We start from the raw sequence: 26,749 nt of genomic DNA on the forward strand, positions 1-26,749 counted from the left end.
TGGAAAGTAATTCATAAGTTTTACATCTTTATTTTAAAAGTTTTAATGTTTTGTGTATTTCGTATGGGCTCTAGCATTCCTGTCCAGTATGTGGCTTGAAGCACTTGGCATTTTGAAGAAATTTATTTCGGTTAAGAATCACTAAGCTTTTGGCCCAAAGGTCTAATGAGGAAGGAAAATCCAGAAATTATGGGATACAGCAACTGACTATAATAGGAGAAACAGACAGCCCAGTTGTGAGCTTCTAGTAACACATTCTCACTTGTTTACTGACCCGTGTATAGAAAGCAATGTTTTTTATTGTTTTATTCCTTTTTGTTAGCTTAGGACTAACATTAAGATGTAAAATCAAACTAGTTCAAATCTGCTGCTTCTGAATAGGTATGTGCACAGGAGGGTAATGAAACTACTTCTTGCTATTTTATGTGGTGAATTAAATTGTGCATCATACCATATAGGAAATGGATTTACCAAAAAGTGTCAGGAAATTATTTTTGCCAATATCCACTATGTAATTATCCAAACTCAATATTTTCTTTACTGACTATATGTTGCTTGGCTGCTCCTAATCACTGGAGTAAACTCATGAAATATTAAAAATGATCCAACTGGCTGACTAAATAAATGACTGTTAACTGAGAAAAAGCCCTCCCCAAAACCTCTGACTTCACTCAAAGAAGTATTCTTGCTTATTTTGAAATTGCTGAACACTCCAGAATGATTCATTCTGCCCTCAGCTGCTTCCCTGGAGCCAAATGCATTCCTGACACAGAAAGGTAACTTCAGTAGGGAGAAACCAAGTAATACCATGATGGAACATTGAAGGCTTAACTTGAGGGCAGCATTAAAGACAGTATTGTGAAACTTTTGGAAGTATTTCAGAAAGAAGTTAATTACATTTTCATTTTATTGCTGCAGCAAAACCGTACTACCTATCCACAGAAGTTCCAGATGCATAAATATTCTCTAGAAAGTTAAAAATAAAAATGCTTTAGGGAAACCACACCACATGTTTCTTCATAAAATAAGGAATCTACATTTTCTGTTGCAGTGCAGACAACAAAATCTGTATGCTTCCATCACAGATGGTGGTATTCCATCCACCCCTTCCCCTGCCCCAACTTTTGCTGAAAATTCAGGAATTAAACAACACCCAGTGTTGAAGTTACCTGAATTAAAAAAGGCAATAAAGAGTGAAAGTATCAGCATTCCCTAAAGCCTTTGTGCAAACTTGTACAACAGACTTCTAAAACAGCACAGTAAGACCGTGCTGTTTATTGAGTTTCTGATTTCTTTTTTTTCTATTACTGATTTCTGACAGTGCCATGGATTCAACATAAAACTTCTGTTGATTTCTTTCCTCTCCACTTTTCCCCGTTCAGTAACAAAGCCAACCAACAGTGTTCTTCCAGCCGGCACGAGCACGATACGACTTCGCTGCAGAGACTGTTTTCACTAAGTTTACATCAGCCAAAATCTGTCACAAAATACAAGTGTGCATGGCTAAGATCCCAGGTCAGACCAGAATCTTTGAACAAGAGAGTTGGTCTGGAAATTGATCCCAAGTTTCCTGCAGAGCACTAACCACTAAATTAAGCTCTATGATGGGTTACTTGAAGAAGTAACCCCTGCAGTATTTTCAGTTTGAGCTTTTTTTACATTACTAAATTTCTCTTGCTGAAAAGACAGCACATGGCTAAAAACATGCAAGCTCTGTATTTACGTAACAAATACCATTTAGATTGTCGTTAGGTGTATACGTTGCTGGCGTAGGATAGCAACATGTAAAAATAAACTTTCTCTTCTGAAAAGAGAAAGGGAAAACAGAACAGGAAGCCTGGAATAAATTTAGCTTGTCCTCATTCTTCAAACTTAGTATCATCCACACAAATATTCTCCCTGTCTGAACTCTGAATAAAGATCTTCCATGGTTCGCTTTCTTCAGCTCTTTGAAAACACTGCAGAACAGCTTATGAAAACTGGAGTTTACCGTAGCCAGAAAGCATCAAAAGTCTGTATCAAGAAAGAAATTAAAAAATTTAATTTAGCTGCTTATTTCTGAAGTATCCCTTATATGACTGAAGATACCAGGCCAGTTAAGGTTTTTCATTTACTACCAAGTGACTATGTATACATTTTACTTTGTACCACGTGTGTGATTCGACTGTTGCATTTCAAACCACGGCTAAGTTTACTGTTAAAAATTTGTTTCTATTTAGAAGAGGTTTAAGAAATGAAAAGAAAAAATTGCATGCTTGAAAAGTTCCTTTTATACAATTACCTAGTTACCGAGATACAGGTTTATATTGTCCTTTTAATTGTTTAATGTCTATTTTGGGTGATACACATTAAAGGAATTTAGCAAGAAAAAAGATTTGTGAAATAGAAATATTTTTATTATTGCATAAAATCTTAAAAGTACTCTTACAACTTGCATTAAACAAAGAAAAACCCCTTACTTCATCTCTCTTAGTCTTTATCCAAACTCAGTTACTAAATAATTCAGGTTATTTGCATATGCTTAAAATAATTTCAGCATATGAACATTTCCATAATTTATGTGAGTACCTGTAATGGGATAATCCACGTAACGCCTTGTTTTTCCATCGTAGTATTCTGTTCCTTTAACAATTACTAAATGAGCTGGAAAATTTACACCCCAAGCTAATGTGCTTGTGGCAATAAGAACCTAAGACAAAAAGAAAGATTAATGAGTTATATGTAACAAAAAGCCAACTTTTAAAATTCCATGTAAAACTCATTACAGCAGGATTCAAAAAGAACACATGTACCTGGATTTTGCAGTTCACAAACAATTCTTCCACAGTTTTCCTGTCCCTTTCATGCAGACCTGCATGGTGCATGCCTATTCCAAAAGCAAGTGTCAGCTTCAGGTTTGAATCTCTAACTGTGACTATTATGTCATTCATCTGTAACAGAAAGAATAATTGCACGCTTTAAAACAGATTACTGAGAAATTTTAAACTTTTAGGTTTCTTGTATTTATTTTTTTGTTTTTGTAACAATGATAATTTGCTCAATGCTCCTTATACAACCAGAAAATCAGAGCCTTCTTCAGCCTCTGAAAAGACTGGTTTTGTCTAAAAAAAATACTATATTAACAATGGGGGTGGAATACAGAATGCACATGACTTTATTGACATGCTAAGTAACACAGACAAGGAAATGAAAATGCTGAAAATATCTTGACAGGTCTGGCAAATACTGTGCATTCTGTTCTGTGTTTGTTTAATGCAATCCCTAGTATCAAAGGGGTTAGAACTAGTATAAAAACATAGCAAATCCCTCCAACTAGTAACATAATAACAGTCATGAAAAATAAATTTGGCTCTCTCTAATGCCTTTGAACAGATAGACCGTTCCTCAGTTTGATGATTTTGCAATTATTATTCATCAAGAAAGCTTCCTACTCACATGCTGAAATGCAAATTAATTTGAAAAATTTTTTTGGAGTGTGAGTTTGTAATTTATAGACTCAAACTCAGTAGTGAAATCCAACATCTATTAAGTGTGTTCATTTAAAATTTTCAGAAGTCCAGATAAAAAGCTATTTTTATTACTATCACTAATTCTTTCAAATCTGATGTCAATGACTCTTGGAATCATTTTCACTACTGTGATTTTAACTGTCTTTCTTGCCTGTGTTTTCAAATAATAAATTTGATAATAAGCTTATTATTTTTGTAGATGACCTCAGTGAAAATTCTCTTAGTAATAATGAACAAAACAGTCTTGTTAAGCGATTCTACCCTTCAAAATTATTTTTACTGTTTTGTTTCTAAGGTGATTTATTATTTTACGTTATTTTAATATAATTATAGCCAGGAACTTTAAAATTTATGCTCTTATTAGTGGTTTCCTGGTGCCACCAGCAGTGGCATGATGATATTGCATACTTAGGGGAGAATCATTTGTGGTCATGGGAGGTATAGCCAAGGTTAGAGAAAAAACAGTAGGGCAGAGCAAATTAGTCAGGGTAACTGAATAATTTGGACATAGTGTTCAGCCTCATCTCAGACTGAGTTTTCCAAAGTACTGAGATATGACAGCTGCATGACTACAGTGATATCTTAATTTCTATTTAGGAATGAGGTGCTTCACTTATGATGTTCAAGATTGTAAACTCTCTAAATATTTCCTCTGTTTTATGATTTTCAGACCTTAATCTGAGTAAAATGATTCACACATCTAAACTCAAGTAACATGCTGCTAGTATTATAAAAAGAATCTTTAAAAGATACTAAAAATTCAGTGAATATAACTGTCCATGTGGAGGATTTTAAAACAAACAAACTAACAAACAATACAGATTTTGTAAATCAATCCAGTTTTTCAGGAAGAGTAAACTGCAAAGCATTTTAAAAGTCTATATGTTGATGTAATCTTGACTAATGGTACCACAACTGATGGCAGTTAACAGAGAACCTAATTAAAAAAAAAAAAATTGTTCAACTTTTGACAGATCAATCAATTTCATCTGTCAGTGGAAGCTCCTAAACTTTATTCCCCCTCACAATACAGTTGCCTGGATATTCCTGAGAGTTTCCTGTACTATAAGACACGTAAGGTTTGTTGCATAAACTGCACATATAAAAGAAAAGGGTGCTTACAGAAGGAAAGCATGAAAAGGTCCATAAAACACTGAAAAGAAAGGGAGCAGAAAGAAAAAACACAATGAATTGAGAAGTGAAGAGGGGATAAGTCCATTTAGGAAAAGGAAGCAAGAAGAGGGGCAGATAAGTCGAAGAAAGTAAAGAGATGAATGAAAGGAGGATATGTTAAAGGATAAAGTTTATCTATCTAGATATAATCAGCAAACCTTTGATTTCTCTAGTCAACATGTAGACATGTGACTTCAGTGTAGACAACATGAATTATGACCCATCTTAAAGAGTTTTCTTTCTAATACTAAAAAAAAGTCTGGTTAAAATGGGAACCCATATACTGTTTTCTCTAGAATGATGACAATCAATATACAATATTGAAAATAAAATATTGTCAAACCTATTAATGATTTTTTTGCTACAGGTTTATTAATTGGTACTAGCACAGCACAGGCTCCTTATGTCTATGTACACACTTTGAGAAATAACAGCTATATGTATCTATTTTACAGGAAATTAAGATAAAAAAGTAGAAAACAAAATAGGTAAATATGTAAAAAACAAAAAAATGCATTTACATTTTAGTCAGTTCCTGCATTCAAGAATTGACAAAAGATACTACATTGCTGAATCAATTTTTCTTCTCCCCACCAAGAATCAGCACCTTATGATAGTTATGTCTTTAACATAAGGGAATGAGCCAATTAAGAAATTTATTTCATTATTCACATCAAAAGAATGCGATATTGGGAAAATAATGAATCTAAACCCCGTTCTCCTCTAGAACAGTACAGGGATCAAATTAGCTGATTGGGATTAGTCCGTAGTGATTAGACTGCTCCTTCAGCACACAGAGGTTTTACACTGGGAGCTTTTCCAGTACACAACCTGAGCTAAACCTTTCTGCCATACAGTTGCCAGCACAAAACATCCTAAATTCACACTGCTGAGAATTTATTCAAAGATGTTCTTCTTGCTTTTACAATCAGTGGTGGTTATTTTTTTCCCCCTCTGACTCATATTACAGCGGCGGCCTGTGGTGCTGTTAGTCATACCTGCAAAGCATTGTAATTTACCACAGGAAAACTAAAGAACCCTTAGCAGGGGCACTGGTGCATGCACTGCTATCCTGTCATTTTAGCAGCAGGGAATCCTAGTCATTTTTAGCTGACCCCTTACTTTCACATAAATCACTGTAATAAACATAACTGTTTTACCCATAGGCACAATGCAAGGCTTAAAATTCTCATGACAATTTATTTAAAAATGTAACTCCCTCATGTCAGTGTAGTTAAGAATATTATAACTTTCTATTAAGAAATAATGGCACAATTAATAGGTTCATTAACCAGAAACAGACACAGAACTATGACTATAAAACAAATCTAACATTTCTGAATTGTTATGATTCAATTACTATTTGTCTTTCTGGAAACTACTGTAATGTAGGTTTACTCATAGAAGGATAAATGAAATACATCTTATCTTAAGAACAGAAAAATTATATTAAAACAATATAAGGAAATACACATTATACTGGTATTAAAAAACCCCTGTACAATACCAATGCAGAGAACTTAATGCCAGAAAGGGATTTTTCCCTGGACTCACAGGATCAGGCCCAAGCTGAAAGGTTTTGCTATCCTATTTTTTTTTTCTCTGAGCAAAGAAAAATATCTCCTGAAAATCAATTTGGGAACCTGGTAGCATTGCAAAATATTTATTCTAAAAAATAAACTTTATTTCTATTTTCTATTCTAATTTCTAAACAAGCCAGTTTTTTTTCAAACTACTAAGTAGTCATTTTCTTTGTTCCTGCACATATGTAAACTGTTGAACCATTTACTTTAAGCTAATAGAACTTTTTTTTTAATATTTTAAATTTATTATACTTAAAAAGCTTTTGTAGAAAGATAGGATTCCATTTAAGCAGATACATTACCCTGTGCCTGAAATACATTCCAGTCAGAGTATAATTCAGCAAGCTGATGACAATGCTGGCTCCAAAAGAAAGGAGGAGACCAGATTGGACAAGAATGAGCTAACAGATTGTGCAGCCCAATTCTGTCCCTTTGAGTGTGATATATTGTTTCAAGATGCTAAAACCCCATACTTTCTCAAAGCATATCTGTTGTGCTGGTTTTCCCATTTTCACAGAATCCTCATTATTAGTACTCTCTACTCTTTTCAAAGCACGTCAGACTCAGACCATATGCCACTGAATAATGCTTATCAATTGTCTAAAATGCCCAATAGAAGAAAGATCTGCCAAACAAAAGAATCGTGAAAGTTATGAAGTCTTTTACAAAAATAATTACATATTTCACATCTGCTACAGATGTTAAGTGAAATAAAAACATCTCCTTGTTATAACTAAATGTTAATTTTTATGACACACTTTTGTGTCATAAAACCAACATCTTGTAGAAGGAAGCTGAACTTCTATAATGACTGAAACGCTTAGAAATCATTCTTGGGTACCCTCCTGATCTTTAAAGGCAGAAAAAAAAAATCTTACAAAATTATTTTTAATGAAGAGTTGGCTTATACTTCAGAACTATCCCACACAGAACAAGCTGCCTAAAAGAACTCAAATACGATTATTTAAGGAACATTTTCAAATGTGTTTTATACAGTTAAGCTATACTATTAAATCATATTTAATAATACATAATAATACATTGAAATATAATAATATAATAAAACATTTAACACTAAGAGACACATTAAAATGACAATAATATGCCTGTTCATGACACAGACCAGATTTTTCTATTCCTGTTTTATAGCACAACATTACCTCAAAACATTAACATGGAGATAACAGATTGCTTGATTTAAAGGTTAGAGAAGGAAACACTATCTTATGTCTTTCCAAGAATTCTTAGGACAATTTTGGTTGGGTTTGGGTTTTTTTTCTTTGTTTGTGTTTATTAACAATGCAAACCAACTATTGGTAAAATTTAATTCCCTTTCATGCATATGTCTATGTGTATTTCCACACAGTGTACAAACATACATGTACTAATCCATAATTAGTGCACACATGACTGTATAAACACAAAATAGTAAAATCAGGATGGGCATGATTCATTCTTTTGGAATCAATTAATGTCCTTCATTCAAGGGCCCTTCAATTCAGTGGAAGCAAACTATTGCCTGATATGGATGCTATTGAATACTACTGCAGGTATGTTTGTGCTAAAGGATATTAGTTATTTCTAGAGGTTTCATAAAGAACAGTCTTAACAAGATGCAGATGGCCAAATGATGCACAAAGCAGAATGCAAAAATCATTGCAGTTAAAGTTTAAACTATGTACACTGGTAAATTTCTTCCCCCTGCTTACACTGTAAATATATATATATATAAAAATCCAAGTATCTGGACAGGGAATAAATTTTAAAAGAAACCCCACCAAACAAATAAGAAAACACCCTGCTTGTCTGCTGGTGAGAACTGCATTCTAACTTCAAACAATAAACCATAAATACTACTTTTGTACTTTTGTTTTAGGTTTAAAACAAAAAGCTGTAAAAACATTAGAGAAAAATAAATAAACTGAGAACTTGATTCTAATAAATTATGTTGTAAAAAGATTGCAACATTTTGTGCCACCACAGATGTAGATGCAATTTCTAACAGAGAAGGACTTGTTCCTCTTCAGTCAGCTCCTAATGTAGAGCAGTATAACTGATTTTACCCAAGCTGACTGTCAGAAACTGGTGGTACTGTCTGTTTCCAAAATTATATTCTGAGCTATTATCCCTTTTAACATGATAAGTAAGGGATCACAAGTTTGAACATGACAGTCCTGGCTGACAAGTCCAAATTAGAATTTTAGCTAGGAAGGGCATATTTTAAAATCCTCTAACGATTATTCAAAAAAACTCCAGGGTAAGCATAACATTTTCTTTTACCATGGGCATGCTGGCATCAAAGAACAAGAAAAAGAAATGAAGAACCACTCTATTTACAGATGCAATCTCCTCTTTGAGATGCACTGCCCATTCCTATTTCTGTCATGATGCACCTGCACCTCAAAAGCATAACCAGGACAATCTTTACAGAGTTATGTCTAATGAAAAGTCCCTGCTACTATAGTAGATGGCAAGGAAAACAGCTTCTGCTGCTGCTTCTTCACTCTTTGCTGAAAAATAAACTCAGTCTTGAGGCATATTATAAGAGAGATAAATTTTCAAATGTGTATGGACAAAACAACTTACAGAAAAATTAAAAAACATCTCTAAGGGTCTAAAGGGAACTATTCTTATTCTCCTAGAGACTGCCCATTCATACTCTGGGTGAACTGTAGCAGTGCTGCTTAAATCCTGAAGAACATCTGCATGTGCAGTTGGAAAATGCAGTGGTGAGCTTTAAAGCATCGGCTACAAAGCCTGGTAAGTGGGCATTTCAAACCACATTGGAAGCTTCCTTGATCAGGCTAAAGTATTTGTAATACATGAGGTCTCTGAGTGGCCATTTCTTCACAAAAAAGCATGCATATAGCCTGATACTTAGCTGGATAGAACCTATGAATTTAACTATTGTAATGCAGCAACAGGTCCAGCAGAACTGCAAAACTGAGCAGTACTAGAAACAGCAATTTTCATTAAGTACTGGCTGATTTTATGAAGATTGACTGCTGTCTCAGCTTTCTGAAGACCTTTCAACTTTCTGAATACTGTAATGGGTATGAGCCCAAACCTGCATATCAGACATGAAATTCAAGGAAAATGTCCAGAAAGAACCATTCCCAAAACCCAATGGAGCTGCTTATAACATACATATTTTTCAGTAGATGCCTGTATAACAGAATTCCTTCTTGAATATAATTCAGTTGCACCTGTTAGATAATGACTCCTTTGAGGGAAAGAACATCCTGTACGATTCTTCCATGACCCAGGCATGCTGTTGTGTACTTTGGTGACAACAGCTGAAGGGTTGTTTCTGTATGTAACTTTTGCGTACAAATATGTATTCCAGAAGGTTCATGCAAGTTCATGTCATTTGAAATATAACTGATTGATTTATTGCCTGAATTTTATATTTGGAGCTGGGTGGCAAAATGCAAGTGGATTTGCCTGTTATCTGAGAGTACTGTGAAAAGCAGCCTGGAAGTTTGTGAACAAAATATTCATCACAAGCTTCAAACAAGAGCCTCATTTACTACCACAGGGAGAATCTCTGCAGAGATGAGCAAAGTTAAGATGATGGCATAGCTGATAAACAAAAATCTAGTGCTAGTAACAACACATTAACAAAGGTTCAGTGCTGGTCTCTGCTGTATTCCAGTTGCTTCCCCACAAGGCCTGAATCCCTCTGATACCATCACGAAGAGGAACAAAGGAAAAACACTTTTAATGGCTGTAAGAATCTGTCTCTACCTCAACATCAATCCTTTAGAAGCTATTACGGATGGCATTGTTTTAGAACATTTCAAGAAGCCTTAAGAAGTCAACTGGAAATCTAACACAAACAGATGAACTTTTAGCCACCATGTAGCAAAAACAATTACACCATTAAACAAACTTTACTGATGAGTTCTCAAAGGAATCTTATGTCAGCCAAAATTAATATTATATAAATAAGGCTGACTGAAGAAAAATGCTATGGTGTGCTGTACAGCTTTTTAACTTTGTATACACCCATGAAAAATGTCTTATATCTCAAAATACTTCCCAGTTAAGAATTACAACTATTTTGAAAATAATTTGTCTGTAAGTCCTCCTAAAGGAACAGTGGTTGGCAAAAAAACCAAAAAAACCAAAAAAACCAACCAAACAAAAAACCAAATGCGAAAAACTGACAGGAAATAAAAGTGTTGTTTAAAAGGCAGCAACAATTTAATTCTTCTAACTGGTCCATTTTAACCCCATATGGCATTGAGAAACACTTGAAATTTTTGGACATTTGGAAATTTACGACATGGAATACCTACTATAAAGTATTTGCTAGTTCTACTTTTCAAACTTAAAAATTTTAGAGTGGTCTGGAGAGAATTTTGTCTATTTCACATCTAAGCTTGACTTTAAGATTAAATTTTGAGATTAAATTTTTTAAATTAAAACCTCCCTAAATTATGATAAGTTTTTATAATGATTATATTATTATTAAAGAATCAGACAGGTTGTACACTATGTATGTAGCACTACTAGAGCTTTGTCCTTTGCTTCAATGTCAAATGAAACTCGGGCTAATCATGCTCATTTAAAACACAAAACTACAAACTAGTCCCATAATTGCCCAAAGAAATGTCCACTTGAAATTGTGGGTACTTCAAACAGAATTGTGTTCTGCATAATAGTGGTAAGATATAACAACTTAGAACTTAATCCTCAGTCTTTTACATCTACGTAATCAGAACTGAGTAACTTGGTAGGTATCTCATGCTCCAAACATTCAGCTTATTAATTCAAATACAAATCATATGCAAATGTTATTAAACTAATAAATGCAAAGTCTGCTTGTCCTTGTTGGCTCCTGTTTCAAAACCTTCAGAGGCTTATTCTGAAACAGGAAATTCAAAGACTCCTAATAGAAAACCCTTTCCCAGCAAGTGAAGAAGCTTCAGTTACAGTTCTTTTTGGAATACCAGTGGCCCCCAGGATATGGGGAGACTATTCATATTAATGCAAGTCATTTAGGGCAAGCTGCCCGGTGCATATTCTAATTGTAGGTGAGATTACTACAGTAAACCAGCACAAGGTACTAGAGTACTCTACTAAGTAATAATAACTTGGATATGAAATGTTTCTATTAGGTTCAAAGAAACATTAGAGGTTATACAGCTAGAAAAGCATCATCAAGTTGAGATATGCTTTAGTAAGAGTTGTTTATCAGCCAAGACAGCCATTTTCTGGCTTAAAATCCATCCAAAACAGGAAGGATAAAGAAGTTATGCTTTATCTCTGAAAAATCCCATTTTATTTTTTGGCAAAGAGCAAACAAACACAAACAATATAATCTGGAAGCTTATAGTTTTTGGTATATAATATCTCTAATTGTATAACCATTGGTAAAACTGTTGATATATAAATATTCGTACAATACTCAACTTGGATTTTATATTTATGATTCCTGCATTTATCTGTGTTTTGACACTAAATTATCATAACGATTCCTAGAAGAAGATTTGCAATAATTAGAAAAAGCTAGTCTCCAAAATCTAGAAAATCTGAATATCGAGCAGAAAAACCTGTTTTGATGCAATGATATACTGTGATCAGGACCATTAGTGCAAAGTGAAATAAATAATACTGCATTCAGGGCAGGTGCTGAACTGAGTGAATTAAATATAATCTGGTATACAGTTTGAAGAATGCAGACAAAAGAGACTATTGAATGGTTGTTTATTATTTAGCCATCATTCATGTTTTGCAGTAAACAAAAGAAGATTAAAAAAAAGAAAATGTAATTAAAGATTATATTGCTTTATATAACCCAAACCTTTCTGCTAGAATTGTTTAACGTCTAAGAGTTGGACTGTGCAATCTTTATGTTTTTAAAACAAAGATATTGGCAGAAGCTTTCTTTACTTTTTTATATAATTTATTTATTTCATTGATATGCAAGACTGAACCATTGCTAAATGATTGGTTCTGCAGTATATCTATTTATCTAGGAATATAGATGGATGCATATATATACATAGGTACATACATATACATATTCACACAGATATATATGCATATACATATACATAATGCATCTTATAAGAAGGATGATTTTTCTCTTAAAACACTGAAAGAGATTTGGTTTAGATTTCAGCTCAACATCTATATGTCACAGATGTCCAGCTGTAAACTTTAGAAAGCACTAGCCCTCTTTCTTTTTGTCTTATCTTGGTATCAAAGACTTGCACCATGTGATATATGTTGTCTGGGACCATGGAAGTAGCATTAATAAGATATGCAGGAAAAAACAAAGATAAAAGAGTTTGTGTTCTGCAGTTCAGCTCTTGCACAGACCTTTCTATAGCCTTAACGCTGTCACTACTTTTACTTCATAGGGAAATTTAGCACATGCACAACTCTTTCAAGATCTACCCTCAAATAACTCTTTTGTTTCAGATGAAACTGTTTTTTTCAAACAAACACCAATAAGATAGAAGCAAAGCACAAATAATGAAGGTAAAATGATTCTACCTCTCTTTCATCCATCTTCAGCCATTGTTTGGGATCATCCTCTGTGGCTAGGAAAGCTATGAGATCTAAGGCAGTAAGCCTTGTCTGACGTCTAGATGACACAAAAATAAGAACAGGCTTGGCTGGAGAATGACTCCGAATTGCTGTTGAGCAAAACAGAATTTGAGAATTAGACCCTTTAATCACATAAATTAGTTTCTCTTTGCAATCCCATGACAGCTGATAGACCTCCCTGCAGATGACACCAAGGTATGCCTACTGAGCCTTTATTCTGCTGGATGGATACAACTGAGCTGAGAATACACCACCACTGAACCAAAGGCTGTAAAACTACACTTAGCTGAGTCTTGATTTCCCTTCAGCTACTTCAGTGAACACTGTAAGCTAATTAAGAGAATCAGTTATGAGAAAAAAACCCAACAAAATACCACAAAACCTGGACAAGCCTCCTAGACTTCAAGCTTGCCAATTTCTCTATCTCAGCCTAGTAAGTATGTTACATCTTTTATACACTGTTAGGATATGTTGTCTCAGATATGCCATGGAGGCCTAAAATTTGTTTTTTGCCTGACCCAGAGCTCAAACTGCAAAAACTCCCGTCAGCCTACAGAAGATCACTTCAATCTACCAATATCAGAAAATATAAAAAAAGTAGAAAGCAACTTTTCAATAGCTGCTGTGAAAGTGGGCATTACAGTACAAGAGAACTTTCTTTCTGTGTCAACTAACTAGTCTGATATATTTAAACCAATTATGATGTATTTAAACCAATTAGGTTTTGGGACTTTTTAAATAGCATTTTCTTGCTCAGCCCATCTTTGAAAAGTTTCAGGTTGCAGTGAAATTTTTATGGTTGCAGGAATAATTATTGCCATGAAAACGCTAAAATAACCTTGACTGTATCATGTCAAACAAGTCGGGAACAGTGCGTGCAATAAATCATATTTATACATATTTTCTAACATCAACAAGCACTAGAAGTACAAACAGGTGTACCTAGAATTTCAAATACTCTCTCTAAACCACTTATAAATCCGTCTGTGTGTTTTCTCATGTAATTCTCATTCAAGCAATTAAATTTATGTATTGTTAATTTCTGAAAACTATTTCATACCGCCCACTAGCACATATTACTCTGCAGTTCATGAATACTACGCAGCATGTGCTCCTGCATATACACACGCAATGCAGTTGTGAAATCATTGAAATAGGATAATTCATGTCTATTTATATCTTACATATGCCAATATCTCTATATATTTTAAAAGCCCAACATCTAATGGATTTTTGTTGCTTCAGGAACAGGTGTGGCAGAACAGCCCAAGACAGATTTATTGTTCATTAGTGTTTTTGTACAATGCTCTTGTGGAGGTGTAAATAATCCGAGCTGTCAAGACTGGTCTCTAGTCCACAATCAATACTTTGCTTCTGTCATAAGGCTAATTAAAGCAGCTAAAAAGTCCCCTCACAAATGTCACCTCACAATCAACAGCAGTTCACATCACAAAATTTATTTTGGAGGTTATTTTTAATTGATATAATAAATATTCCTTATGTAACCTAAACAAAACATGTTCAAATAAAATACAAGAGAGCTTTTCTTAAATATATACTGCAACCTAAACAAAACATGTTCAAATAAAATACAAGAGAGCTTTTCTTAAATATATACTGCTTGCCAGCTTGCTTAAGAATAAAAAATTGGAAACAGAAGCATATCTGGATGCACTACAAATTTTGAATTTTATGGTTATTGCTTTGAAACTAGAATTATAGGAGGTTAGCCTGATTTGCAACTTCTGTTCACAATTTTTTTTAATGCTTACATGCAGTGGTTCAGATGAAAATACCTCAGCAGATTAATAATACGAATGCTTTTATTGCTTTCTAAATTTTAAATATTTTTACACAAATATTTCTTTCTGGTGTCAAATGCTAAGAGGAAACACATTTTATTTCCCCTTCACTAACACTAATTTTATTCTTCTGTTCTAAATACATTACATTCCTCTGTTACATGTTGCATTTGCAGCACACTTTATGTTTCAGACAAATAGCTTTGGGCCATTAGCAGAGCAGATTCTCCCAGTACATGCCAAGAGTACATACAGTAACACATGTTGCAAATGTGCTGCAAATGAACTGCGTAAAGTCCCTTTTTCTTTCAGAGAAAGAAGGAGAAGGTCTAGGAGTTTGTTGCTTACCCTGAAAAGCAGGTTTGTTCATGCTGGCCATGCGAGGACAGTAATGCTGGCCAGGGAAGCCCTGAATGTGCACCTCCAGAGGAACTGGGCGTACTGATGGTCGGAAGTTGAACAGACCCATCTACAAGAGAGCAATTTTTTCAGGTTTAACCTTGAATTGTCTTACCAATTGCTATTTTGTTTTTATTGTGTGACAAATACATTTCTATTTTCGAAACCTTCTTTCATACCTGATTAATGTTTAGCCAGTCAGCAAGGTCTCTGGCATTTGCTAAAGCAGTGGATAAACCAACTACTCTTACTGGCTTCTCAGTGTGAGATGAGATAAAGTTTGTTCGAGACACAATGACTTCCAATACTGGGCCTCTCTCATCCCCTGGTAAATGAAAAGTAAATGGAAAAACAGAGAAAAAGGAAAGGTTCAGATTCACATCATAACTAACAGCACACTTCTTAAATTTAGCTGTGATTCCGGTCAAAAGCAGCAAAACATGCTCACCTAGAAGATGGATCTCATCTATGATAAGAATGGCAACTTTCTGAACATAGCTTCTGTTCTGCCAGCTTCTGCTGACACCATCCCACTTCTCTGGAGTAGTAACAATCAGATCAGCTTGGGCAATAGCTCTCATATCAGGAGTCACATCTCCTGTCAATTCCACAACCCTGTAATCAAGAAGGACAGTGGCTTGGCTTTACAAAGCTTTAAAACATCTAAATGTTAGAATACTTACTCCTCAACTTAAATTCCTAAAAGAGGAAAGAAACAAAAATAAGCAAAGTAATTTTGATTCTTGTCAAATACATTTAACAGGATTTTCAAAATTGTTTTAAGTAAAAAACCCTGTCTTTGTTTTCCTAGTAAATACTATATAAATACCAAATACCATTACTTAGCAAAACCATATAAAAAGAAGCAGCAGAATATGAGTCCAAACCAACAGTTAGTTCTTCAAAATGAAGATAACATAATAATGGTATGATGTAATGTGAATCACAACATCCTGTCACAGACAGGATGAAAGCTTTCATGGAGGCTACCAAGTTGCTGCCTGCTGTTCTGCATGGATCTCTGGTTTGCATAATGAGGCTAAACTGCAGTGTGTACTGCATTTGTTGGTGAAGGTCCATTAAGACTGCTGCAGAGATTAGCCTGAGACTACTTTTTGAAGAAGATTAGCAGATTTTTTTCCAATTGTTCCAATTGTCACCACAGCATTTGCAATGACCCATCATTTTAGAAGGATCCGTCATAATGGGTTTTAGACGTTTCAGTGACACATTCTAAATCCAGCTGAACATCAAACAAAAATTTCTCAAAGTAATGGGTATATCGTGTTCAAGATTCTAGTCCCAAGTAATTGTAAATTTTAAGAAAAGAAAAATTACCATAAAATATTTTTATCTCATTGCTGTGATAACAACAGGAATATTACCGGTAATTTCACATACACAGAGCAGTATCTCTTTCTCTTGTGACATGCTTTGAGCTTAACTTAGGAAAAAGGTTATATTCAGAGAAGGTAAAGGCCCTAAATAATGCATCTTATGCAGAAAAAATGTAATTCAGGACACTATAATTTTGGAAAGCATCAACATGACTGATATACCTTATAGATCATAACGTAATGACTGAACTCCAACACCTGGGAAGAGTAGCAGGAAACTGATGTTACCAAGCAATAAAATTATATTAATTTATATACGAAGGACATAGTATGACTACTATTGTACAGTTCATGCAAGTCCTGTATGTTCCTTAGAGCTGAGATTTCTAAGGAGAGCTTATTTTGACTTACATTTTCAATTTCCAAGGATATTGTGGAGTGAAATCTGAGCTTCATATTTTTTATACTGGCAAGCAATGAGAAGGAAAAAACAGTTGGGTATCAAAGTGTATCCCTTTCTTAGTTTCGATTTTGATCTATCACTTTTGATCTATCATTTTTGATCTTAGTTTTGATCTATCAGTGACTATTGATAGAACTTCTCAAGTATTAGAAATCTGAAGGACAGTATAAAACCAAAACCCTTTTTGAAATACTCATAAGTATTTTGAGATTTTATTCATACTTGATGAGCTGATCTTTTGCTTCTCATTTCTCTGATTAGGTAAGGAGAAACATACTTTTTACCAAGCTTTTCTTCAATCCTAACTTTCCAGTCCTCAATCCTCTCACGGACCAGTGCTTTTAAGGGTGCAATATACACGGCCTGCAAAAGAATAGGCACAAAACTAGAAGTTAAAAAAGACACTTTTATCAAAGCGTACCTACAACACATGGAATTTGTGAGATTTGAACATACTCAAAATCTATAAAATAAATAAGGTCTGAGTTCCTGAAATGACCTACAATAGGATTGTATTTAAAACAGACAAAATGCCTGAAAATACTGTTTTTTTTCCTGAGCAATTAAAAAGCAAATAAATTCAGATAATGAATAATTTCTTGAAATGTACATATTCGTCCTACGTATTCATCCCACCTTTTAAAATCAAAACCCACTTATGTGATTAATGGGGTTTTTTTGCCATGACTATAAAATCTGCATGTTAACATTCTGGAACAGAAATAATCTGAATTTCTAGCAAGCAATATCGTACCAAATTTCTAGTTATGCCATTAAATTATTAAAACATTACCAATTAAATAAAAAAGCTGATTATCATAAGAAAAATGTCACAATATTTTTCTCAAAAAAGCCTGCAGTGCAGAGGGGAATATGCTCACATGTACAAAACATATTTACTTATAGATTTATGGTTAAAAATTCCAAAGCTCTTGAACATGAAGAAACTGCTACATGAAAAGTTCACATATATTCTTTGAAATATATAGCCAGGCTTCCAGCTTTATCAAAACCTAAAAGATATATCCCTTTGAGAACTGGCTATTTTTTATGTCTCACAGATAAGTTAAAAATGCATGAGTAACTTGTTTACCTCACTTGGACTAACAAATTACATGACGATATTTAAATTCAAAGATGATTAAGGAATTTATGTACATAATAACTGCTAATAGAAAGGTTATACTTTTTGAAATCTCCCAGTCTGATACAGAGATCTTTTTGAGAGACTTTAAAGCTAAAATGTGCTTAACTAAGACAATATGGCTAAGTTGAGAAGCAGATATATATTCACTTTGAAAACAGAACTCCTAAAGGTGAGTTGGTCAGCTTTCAGGTGGCGTAAAACACAGGAACGAGCTAGAAGAGAAAACTGGCTTGTAGTAATTAATTGCAATTTATTTGTTTAAATAATAGAGAGACTGGGCTAGATGTATTCACATGGAAGGGAACTAATAGCTATAAAACAGTATCACTGCTAGTAGATGGAGATTAAAGCAGGAAATGCTGTTAAGGAAGAAAAGGAAATCCAGCATGCCTGCATGCCATTTTTGCAGATCTAACTCTAGCTGTCAACTGATTAAAATAAATAGTTGAAATAGTAGCATAATGTACACAATGCAGTACCATTTTGTATCCACAGACACACAGATTGGAAAAAATAAAATTTTAGTTCCCCACAGTCTTCTTCTGGGCTTTTTTATTACTGAAAAAACACTCACAACAAAATTATTCTAGTAAACCTATTTTACAAACCTTTGATGTGGGATACTGGTTAAAAACTCTAAAGATGGCTAATTCAGCTGCAACCGTTTTTCCAGAACCTGTAGGAGCTCCAAGAAGAACATTGCAGTCTGTGTGATAAAGGGTATGGAAGATCTGTGTCTGAATAGGGTTGAAGTGTGTGAATTTGTACAGAACTTCATATTCACGACGTCCTAAGGCTGTGATAGGCAAAGGCTGAAGATCCAGAAGCTCTAAAACCACAAAATAGTCGTAAGTGCATGACAAGAGATGCCATGACATGACACAGCTTGTTATGAAGATAAATATATTAATCAGTAATTTAGCGGGAAACAATTTACATTGAAAATCATTTTACTTAGTATCTCACAGGAAAGAAAGTACATATTTGGGTAATTGTTCACTTTGATGAAGAAAAATGAAAAGTTATTTTTATAGCTCTGAAATATTTCTGCAAAGAATTTTTTAAGTACTCTGATAGCTGTGAGCTAGCTATTTGCATGTATTCTTTTTCTTATATCTCTCTTTTTACCTACTTGTATTAAGTTCTAAACTCACTATATTAGATCATATATATGTCCAGCTTCTTATGACAACAGAATGTGGAGTGTTTCAAGTTCAAGGGAAAAGATCTATTTAAGAAGGAAGGATTCTTTGGAGTTTCCAAGTTGATGGAGTAATACAAATCAGATGAGTACAGCTAAATTTTGCATCGTATCCTTCAAATGTATAATTAAAGACATAATCTTAATAAATAAACAGCTTTTCAATATATGATTCTCAATATATCTTGAGGGCATCTGCTATCCAAACAATTAGAGATCGTGGAATTTGGAAGATGATATATATAACCAGATTGGATTTGGAATCCTACCAAATTAAGGAGACTGCAGTGATTCTGCTATGCAGATGCTTGCTTTGAAGTTTGGTTTGTTGGGTTTTTTTGTGGCTGGAGGTCTCCTTGTCTTTTCAGGGTGCTTCACATTAAGGTATGATATGGGAGTCATAAAATCTACTGAGGCAATGATGCCTAATATTCTTCACATGCTTTTCACTGATACCTTATGGCTGTTTTATCATTCCCACTGAAACAGTGATTTCTTGGGCTCTGTTGAGGAGAAAGAAGGTTTTTTTTTTTGCCTAGCAGATCCTCTACGTACTTCATTGTTGAGTGGGAAACAGATGGGAATTGAAATCAATTACCATAAATCCTGGAGTCTCCATAACTGGTGATGTGTAAATATCTTTCTGTTTCTTCTGAATAGTAGTCAGTGATCAGTCAATTAGATAAAAAGGTTACACATGCTTTTCCAGACAGCGTAGGTACAGTATAACAATAGCTAAACACTTCACAAACACATGTGAATTTATGCATGCCAAAGGACAACACCGTATGAGAACTCTGCATTTCTGAAGACACTCAGCAGACTGCTAGATGAGCCAAATGTAATTACAGAGGAAAGGTTTTACAATGACATCAGGCCAAATGAATGTATATAGCAATTTATGTATCCAGAAAAAAAGAAGCAAAACACAAACATATGCTTCTGTGCCAAGTGTTAAAAAAGGAGGGGGAGGGGAAGGCCATAACTTGATGAGATGAAATGTGATGCTCAGTGCTGTAACAGTACTTGCTATGATAAACATGTCTTCATAAAAATAGGAAAACTTCTCATATTTTCAAAAATTTAGCATTGTTTGTTCTTTGCTGAATGCCATTTATTAGACTAAGATTATTTTTAGCGAGCCCAGAAGAAAGGTAATGCTTTGCACTAAGCTAAGACATACTGTAACACAGAGATTTGCTTTTTTTAAATGACAGGTTCAGTTTTCTTATGGTTTACAGAGAATCTGGCTGGTATTATATTGAGATGAAACCAAAATTCCTGCATTTTGTCCAGGAACTGAAAAGCTTTGAAAGCTGGAGAAGAAATATCACAAAGTGAAATTTGACATTTCTTTCTCCAATGCAGCAGAAGTAAGAGTTTTATTGCACTACCATAAAAAAACCCAAACAAACAATGTGAGCAATATCAATTAAAGGAAAATGATCAAATTTGAAGTTACCTGTGTGTGGCGGATGTCTCTCTGGAAGAATCAAATGTTGAAAATTTATGATACATACAGCCTCTGCTCCTAACCATCTATCAGACACAGCTCGAATGTAATATTGAGAAGGAAGAGGTTCGAAAATTGGGATTGTGAACACCAGCAGCTGAGGTTCTTTAGTAATGACCTGGTGCAAACATTTAGAGAAAAATTACTGCACAGAAAAATCAGTAACTTGAAAAATCGTAATTTGGGTCACTTCCATAAGCATTGCTAGCACCAAACAATAAAGTATGTGTGCAAATGTTTACATCTTTATGAAATATTTTACTGCCTGGAATGATTTTTTTTTCCACAGTCTTCAAAAGATAAAAATAAGGCTGGCTCTTCATCTTGTTCTTTAACAGATAAAACCATTAGAGTCTTTCCATATCACCTGAAAATAACTGTCCCAGCAAAGGAGGAAGAGAAAAAGGGATATTTGAGCTTAGAAAACATTGTTGTAGAAATCCAAGCTGATCAAGTAGGTCTGAATTTGAAAGCTGGACTGCTGATTTGAAAATCTGCTTAGGTCAAAATACTGTCTGACCTGACAAATCCACATCTCAATAACTTTGTTTTTGTCTTGCTATGAGATTCTGAATGAATGAATCTCCATTACCTGTTTCTTTTGAATGATGAAGTACTCTGAATGATAAATGTGATCATTAGTAGGGTCTTCTACCCAAATCCACCAGGGCTCTCCAACACTGCCATGTACCTTTATGAATAGAAGAGATATCTTTGTTTTAGTTCTAACAATATTCTCTAGGTTCGCTAGAAATAGTGGATGTATTTCTGAATGACATAGGTTCATAAAGGAATACAAAGGTACAGAAATCAGAGGTAACAGAAAAATAACATTTTTAATCAGATCAGTCTGCCTAAAGATTATGCTTCAATAAGGGTTTGCTTAAGGTACATAAAATATAAATGGACATGATAAAAATGCAACTGAAGGTAGTGCCTCAGTTGTTTATAAATTTACTTAACCCCAAAGCTTCCCTCTAGCTCCTAGGAAAGAACATGTTCTCTTTATTCCTCCCTGTGCTTTTGCCTTTGAGTTCTGTATAGAGGACTGTCGCTTGCAACTGTCTGCTCATTTTTCAGTCAAAAGCATTCTCTCAGGAAAAAACTGGACACAGAATTGTGACATTCCCCTCCTCTCTCTCATCCCCTCTCCTCTAGAAAGACATAGCAAGTGCATTCAGAAGGCTGTAGATGTAGCCAATGCTACAGGTGAGTGAGAAGAACATAAATAGAGTCGTCAGTTGATGATTTCTCTGCCATCTGGCAATGCGTCTTTTGAAACCTAGATTTTTGTTTGCTTTTTGTGTGTACCTTACTTTGCAATGCCAGAAATTATAGCTAGGTCTGATGCTAAATTAAGATTTTTTGTTTCTTTGTGAGAATAAACAACCTTTGCCAACGCACACGCATTCTACTTAAATATCTCGGAAAACAAGAAAAATGCATGATAAAGGAGTATGGAAGACATACTACTAAATAATGCAGATTTCTGGTGTTTCTGATGAGGATCTGTGATAAGTTGCAAAACTAGGAGGTGAAAAAAAAAGTTGGAATTTTTCCTAATCTTACAGAAAAAAAGACTAAGTGCACAGTTGTTTCTAATGGCAATTTTAATGCTCCAGGAATCTGGTATTGATTCACACAGCACACATTATTTTCAGCTTAATTCATTACTGTGTCTGTATCAGGAAACAGTCTGTACTGGTTTGTGAAGACAAAACTACACACAAAGAATAAAACTAAGGTGCTTTTCTTTCTTTTTTACCACAGTTACACAATGGACAAATAGATGGACAGTCATTCATGTTTATTACATTTGATTATCACTTCCAGCTTCATTGGGAACTGAAGCCGTCAAACTGAAATGACACACAGGTGATATCTTGTAAAGTGACAGTGAGATTATTATTTCATCAGGGTTTAGGACCATTTAAGAGAGATAAGAAGAATTAAGAAAGGAAATTAAGTTCAAAGCTCAGACCTTTTATTATTGACTGTAACAGCAATCTACTTTTGGAAAGTCCCCTGAAAAAACTGCATAGGGTAAGTAAGATAATCTGGGAACAGGAAACACAACATCTTCTCCAGTAATGATTCTCAGGAACTCTGGGGAGCTCTTAAGAACTGGCACATATCTGTATTTTGGGCAGCCATCACCCTAAAACTACATGTCGGATATATGACTCAGCTAACTAATATTACTTCCATTATTCTGCATTTCTGCTGGACTCCTCCTGGATGCATTAAGGCCTAATTGCTCTGTCTGGGTATGTTTATAGTCCTTTGCTTCTAACAATAGAACAAAAATCTGGGATTTGGCTCATGTGCTTTTACTGAACTTAAAGGCTCCCTGTACAGAAAACAAAAATCAAGTCGATGTCATATCTCATGACAAAAACATCTCTTCTTTCTCCTGTAACATCAAGTGCAAAGTTTGTGATGAGATCATTACAGAATTAATCATCCAGGTAAAGGAACAATCTTAAAACCAAGAAATATTAGCCAAGCAGGGTATTTCAGCTAAGCAGGTATTTAAAGTTTTCATAAGTGATTTTATTTGATTACTGCAATTCTTTAGATGGAATTTTTAGCAACTAACTTTTGTACCAATTACAGGGATACTGGTAAGTTTCCATAGTGATCTTCTGAGAAGCTTGTTTAAATAATGTAATGATAGAGAAGTAGTTTTAGTGTCTGTGCTTGAGACAGTTACTAATTTTCAGAGAGTATTAAAAATTAACAGCTTTAGTTATTTACTATGACAGAAACTTCATTTACTGAAGAAACAAGAAAATCAACACCACATTAGAGAAATAAAAAAAAGAGAAAAAAACTTTTCCAAGTTTTTACCAATTAAAAATTTACCAATAAAATTTGATTACCAATAAAAAAATTCACACACAAATATCTCCATAAACTTAATTGATAAAAAAATCATAATGTTTCCAAAGCAATCATCAGAAAAACTATGTAAAGGGATCATGGCAGAAAACAGATTTGTGACAAAATTTTTCTCTAAATTTAGAAGTCCGGAATCAAAAGAATAGTATAATTTTGTGTGGAACCCTTTTCAAACTGTAAAGATATAAAACCTAGGTTTTTAAGAAAAACTTGATAATGGATTGAGAAATTACTTTGCATTAAGATAAAGTTTAATATGAAGAACAGTAATATTGTTTGTCTTTAGCAGATTACAGGTATAGTGGATGAAACACTGAAAAATAAAAACTTGTTTCAATCCTAAAAAGTAATCCTTTATTTTCCTTCTGAATTACTGCAATACGGCAGTAATTAGGCAAAATAAGTCAAAAAAAGATACTCATGTAATAATTCATGTTAGGAATCCATTCAGATATTTCTTCAATAAATCTAGGTGACAAGCAAAATCAAACTTTTTATATTTTGATTGCTAACCTCCCATTTATAAGATAACTTAGTGAAACTTCTACAAGAAAACAAAACAACTTTCACCAGGGAAAATAAATTCTAGAGCAATTTAAATATTTGTTGAATAAAACTCTTATTTTATTATGATTAAGGAAAATGGTAATCTAAGGGATTTTAAAATTAATTTTTAATAAAAGAGCAGATACTTAATATCCACATTTTAAAATAATTTATCTTAAGCATAAATCTCGTAAGTCTAAAAGAAGAAAATTATGTTTGCCCACAGAGGTATCTTTTTTTTCCTGTGGAATGTTTCAGAAGTAACAGCAACAGTACAATGCCCCCATGTGGACATTTATGTTTAATTTAGATTTATTTTAAATGTATTTCTAATGAACAGCTTCTGAATTGAAGGATGTGCATATAGCTAAAAGTGCGACTGGTACAACTCCTTTCATATAAATTGGCACTATAATACACCGATGATGTATAATGCCACATATCTCAATTCACACAAATCCCAGCAGAGAAAGGCACTGATACTGGGAAGAAAGGCACTGATATTGTGAATGTATATTGGTGAAGCCAGGAGGAACAGGAGAAACTAGCATACATGAACTACATTTCAAGGCTTTTCTGTGTTCGACATTCATTCATAGTTCAGAGGGCCATTCATGTCTCCCTTTCTCTTGCTTCTCCTTTCTGGGAACACAACTCCGCGTGTGACTACTGTGAATATTCAGTTTTAAGCATTTGCCTCAGTATGTTGTACACAGCCCAATCTTACAAGGATTAATAGAAATGAAAAGATGATCTTTGCCTGCTTTCTTCAACAAAAGTCATAAAGGTCATCCCATTCCTATTATCAAATTTGCTTTTTAGCTAAAATAAATGCTTTTAAAAAATCCAAACAGCTATGGACTCCCAGTGATCATCCCCTTTACTGAAGCTAAACTAATGCTTCTTGTCTTGCCTCCTGCTTCCTCTTTTTTTACCTGGTCATTCCACGTGAAGTCAGGAGCGATGCTCAGCCGAACTCGAAGCACTGTGCGGGTGATTGGCTGGATCGTTGCTTCCATTATGATGGAGGGTATTTGATGGACACACTGCTTTACCTTTAACCCAATTTTCACATGATGCAGCATATGACCTGCCAAGAAAACATTAAGTGTAACGAATTTGCATTTCCAGGAAAAAGCATACAACTCTGACTTTCAAATAAGCTTCTAGAGAGAAGTATTATTGCTTGCTTGTTTTGCTCCTGGGTACATAAATGTCTGACTCTCTTGACCTGGCATGTCTGAATATTTTGTAATACTTAACTTGAATTAGCAATTTAGAGCATTGAAAAATCAGTATTAACCCCCTTGATAGCTATAACTAAAGGGTTAAAATAACTATTAAGAATTCACACTGAAAATATTATGTCAAACTAGTTCCTTCTCCTTCACTGACTTTTTGACCAGGCTCTTATAATTTTTATTACATTATTATTCCACCTTCTGACTTATTTAGGAAAATATGGCTTATTTACTACATTTTCTTCACTGAAACTGTTAATGTAATTATGTGAAGCATATTTTAGATTTTAATTGTGATGGTCATAAATACTCCCTGTTAAAACCTACCTTACAATTCCCACTGATATTTTCTGGTGTCATTATGTGGTTCTGTGCATACTTACCCATTTAAACAAAACATTAAAAGATTTTTAAAAAAGGAAAAGTCCTATTATTTGCATTATGTACAAAGTGAAAAGGTGATACAAACCTTTACAATTACAAGACATTTATGAGCACAGCATCTTGAAACTGCAACTTTTTTTAATTGATACTGACTTTCCCTTTTCAGTTTTTCTTATTTAACAAATTGGCAGATGGATTTGTCTCACATGGGTGTTTATACTCTGAATGGTGACCCTGCTTAAGAATCAAACCCCTAACCATAAGTTTCAATACATATTGAATCAGTTTAATTTGCAGTCAGTAAAATAACTGCACCTCCAACAAGTGGGTTATTAAAAACCAAACCCCTTATGTTGGTACACTTTGATGATAGATGCAGCGTTACAGCACACTTGAGCAGCAACTAGCTTTTGCAATTAGAGATAAAACTGTAGAAATCATGTTAAATAAAGGCAGATGACAAATATTCAAAGATATGACTCAAAAAATGACTACGTAGGGAAGTATCCTTTTCATGGCAAAAATCACTTTATCACATTGTGTTTGTACAGGGCAGCACTGAGGTTTTTTTACTATTATGTGTCAGGGGAAAATAAGGCTCCTCTCCCAACTTCTGCAAAATATGATAAAACTGTCTCCCCCTAAGACCCCTCTTTTTTTTTTTCAGTTCTCACATTATGAGAGAGCATCAATGGCATTTATGAAATACCAAAACCCTCTGAACAAAAGCTGAGTAAGAAAATAAGATGTCTAAAAACAGAAAAAAAAAAAAAAAAAGAAAAAAAATTGCTTATTTTAAAATGTTTGTCATCTGCATTCTGAAAAAAAAGGGACTGTTTATCTCACTTAACACAGTGATTTCCTGTCTTTCTGGAAACTCCATGTCTACATTGCGATAGCTCATAGATTGGTGTTGATCAAGTCATGGTAGCCTGGAAGCCAGGACCTGTGCATACAACATGCTCTCCACCATCTGATGCTTTCACCTC

At 34.2% G+C, this 26,749-nt stretch overlaps 1 protein-coding gene across 1 annotated transcript in view; it reads right to left on the reverse strand.

The window, feature by feature from the left end:
• The window catches only part of ASCC3 (activating signal cointegrator 1 complex subunit 3), a 249,565-nt gene that overhangs the window by 53,256 nt on the left and 169,560 nt on the right, over nt 1-26,749 (reverse strand). The window contains exons 22-32 of the mRNA XM_066315184.1: nt 25,071-25,225; nt 21,281-21,379; nt 20,638-20,806; nt 18,583-18,803; nt 17,105-17,190; nt 15,476-15,642; nt 15,207-15,352; nt 14,977-15,097; nt 12,773-12,915; nt 2,793-2,930; nt 2,569-2,689 (exon numbers count right to left, since the gene is read on the reverse strand). Coding sequence (XP_066171281.1) covers nt 2,569-2,689; nt 2,793-2,930; nt 12,773-12,915; nt 14,977-15,097; nt 15,207-15,352; nt 15,476-15,642; nt 17,105-17,190; nt 18,583-18,803; nt 20,638-20,806; nt 21,281-21,379; nt 25,071-25,225 — 1,566 coding nt within the window. The remainder of the gene's footprint in view (nt 1-2,568; nt 2,690-2,792; nt 2,931-12,772; nt 12,916-14,976; nt 15,098-15,206; nt 15,353-15,475; nt 15,643-17,104; nt 17,191-18,582; nt 18,804-20,637; nt 20,807-21,280; nt 21,380-25,070; nt 25,226-26,749) is intronic.

The sequence above is a fragment of the Sylvia atricapilla genome, chromosome 3 (assembly GCF_009819655.1).
Source record: "Sylvia atricapilla isolate bSylAtr1 chromosome 3, bSylAtr1.pri, whole genome shotgun sequence".
Lineage (NCBI taxonomy): Eukaryota > Metazoa > Chordata > Aves > Passeriformes > Sylviidae > Sylvia > Sylvia atricapilla.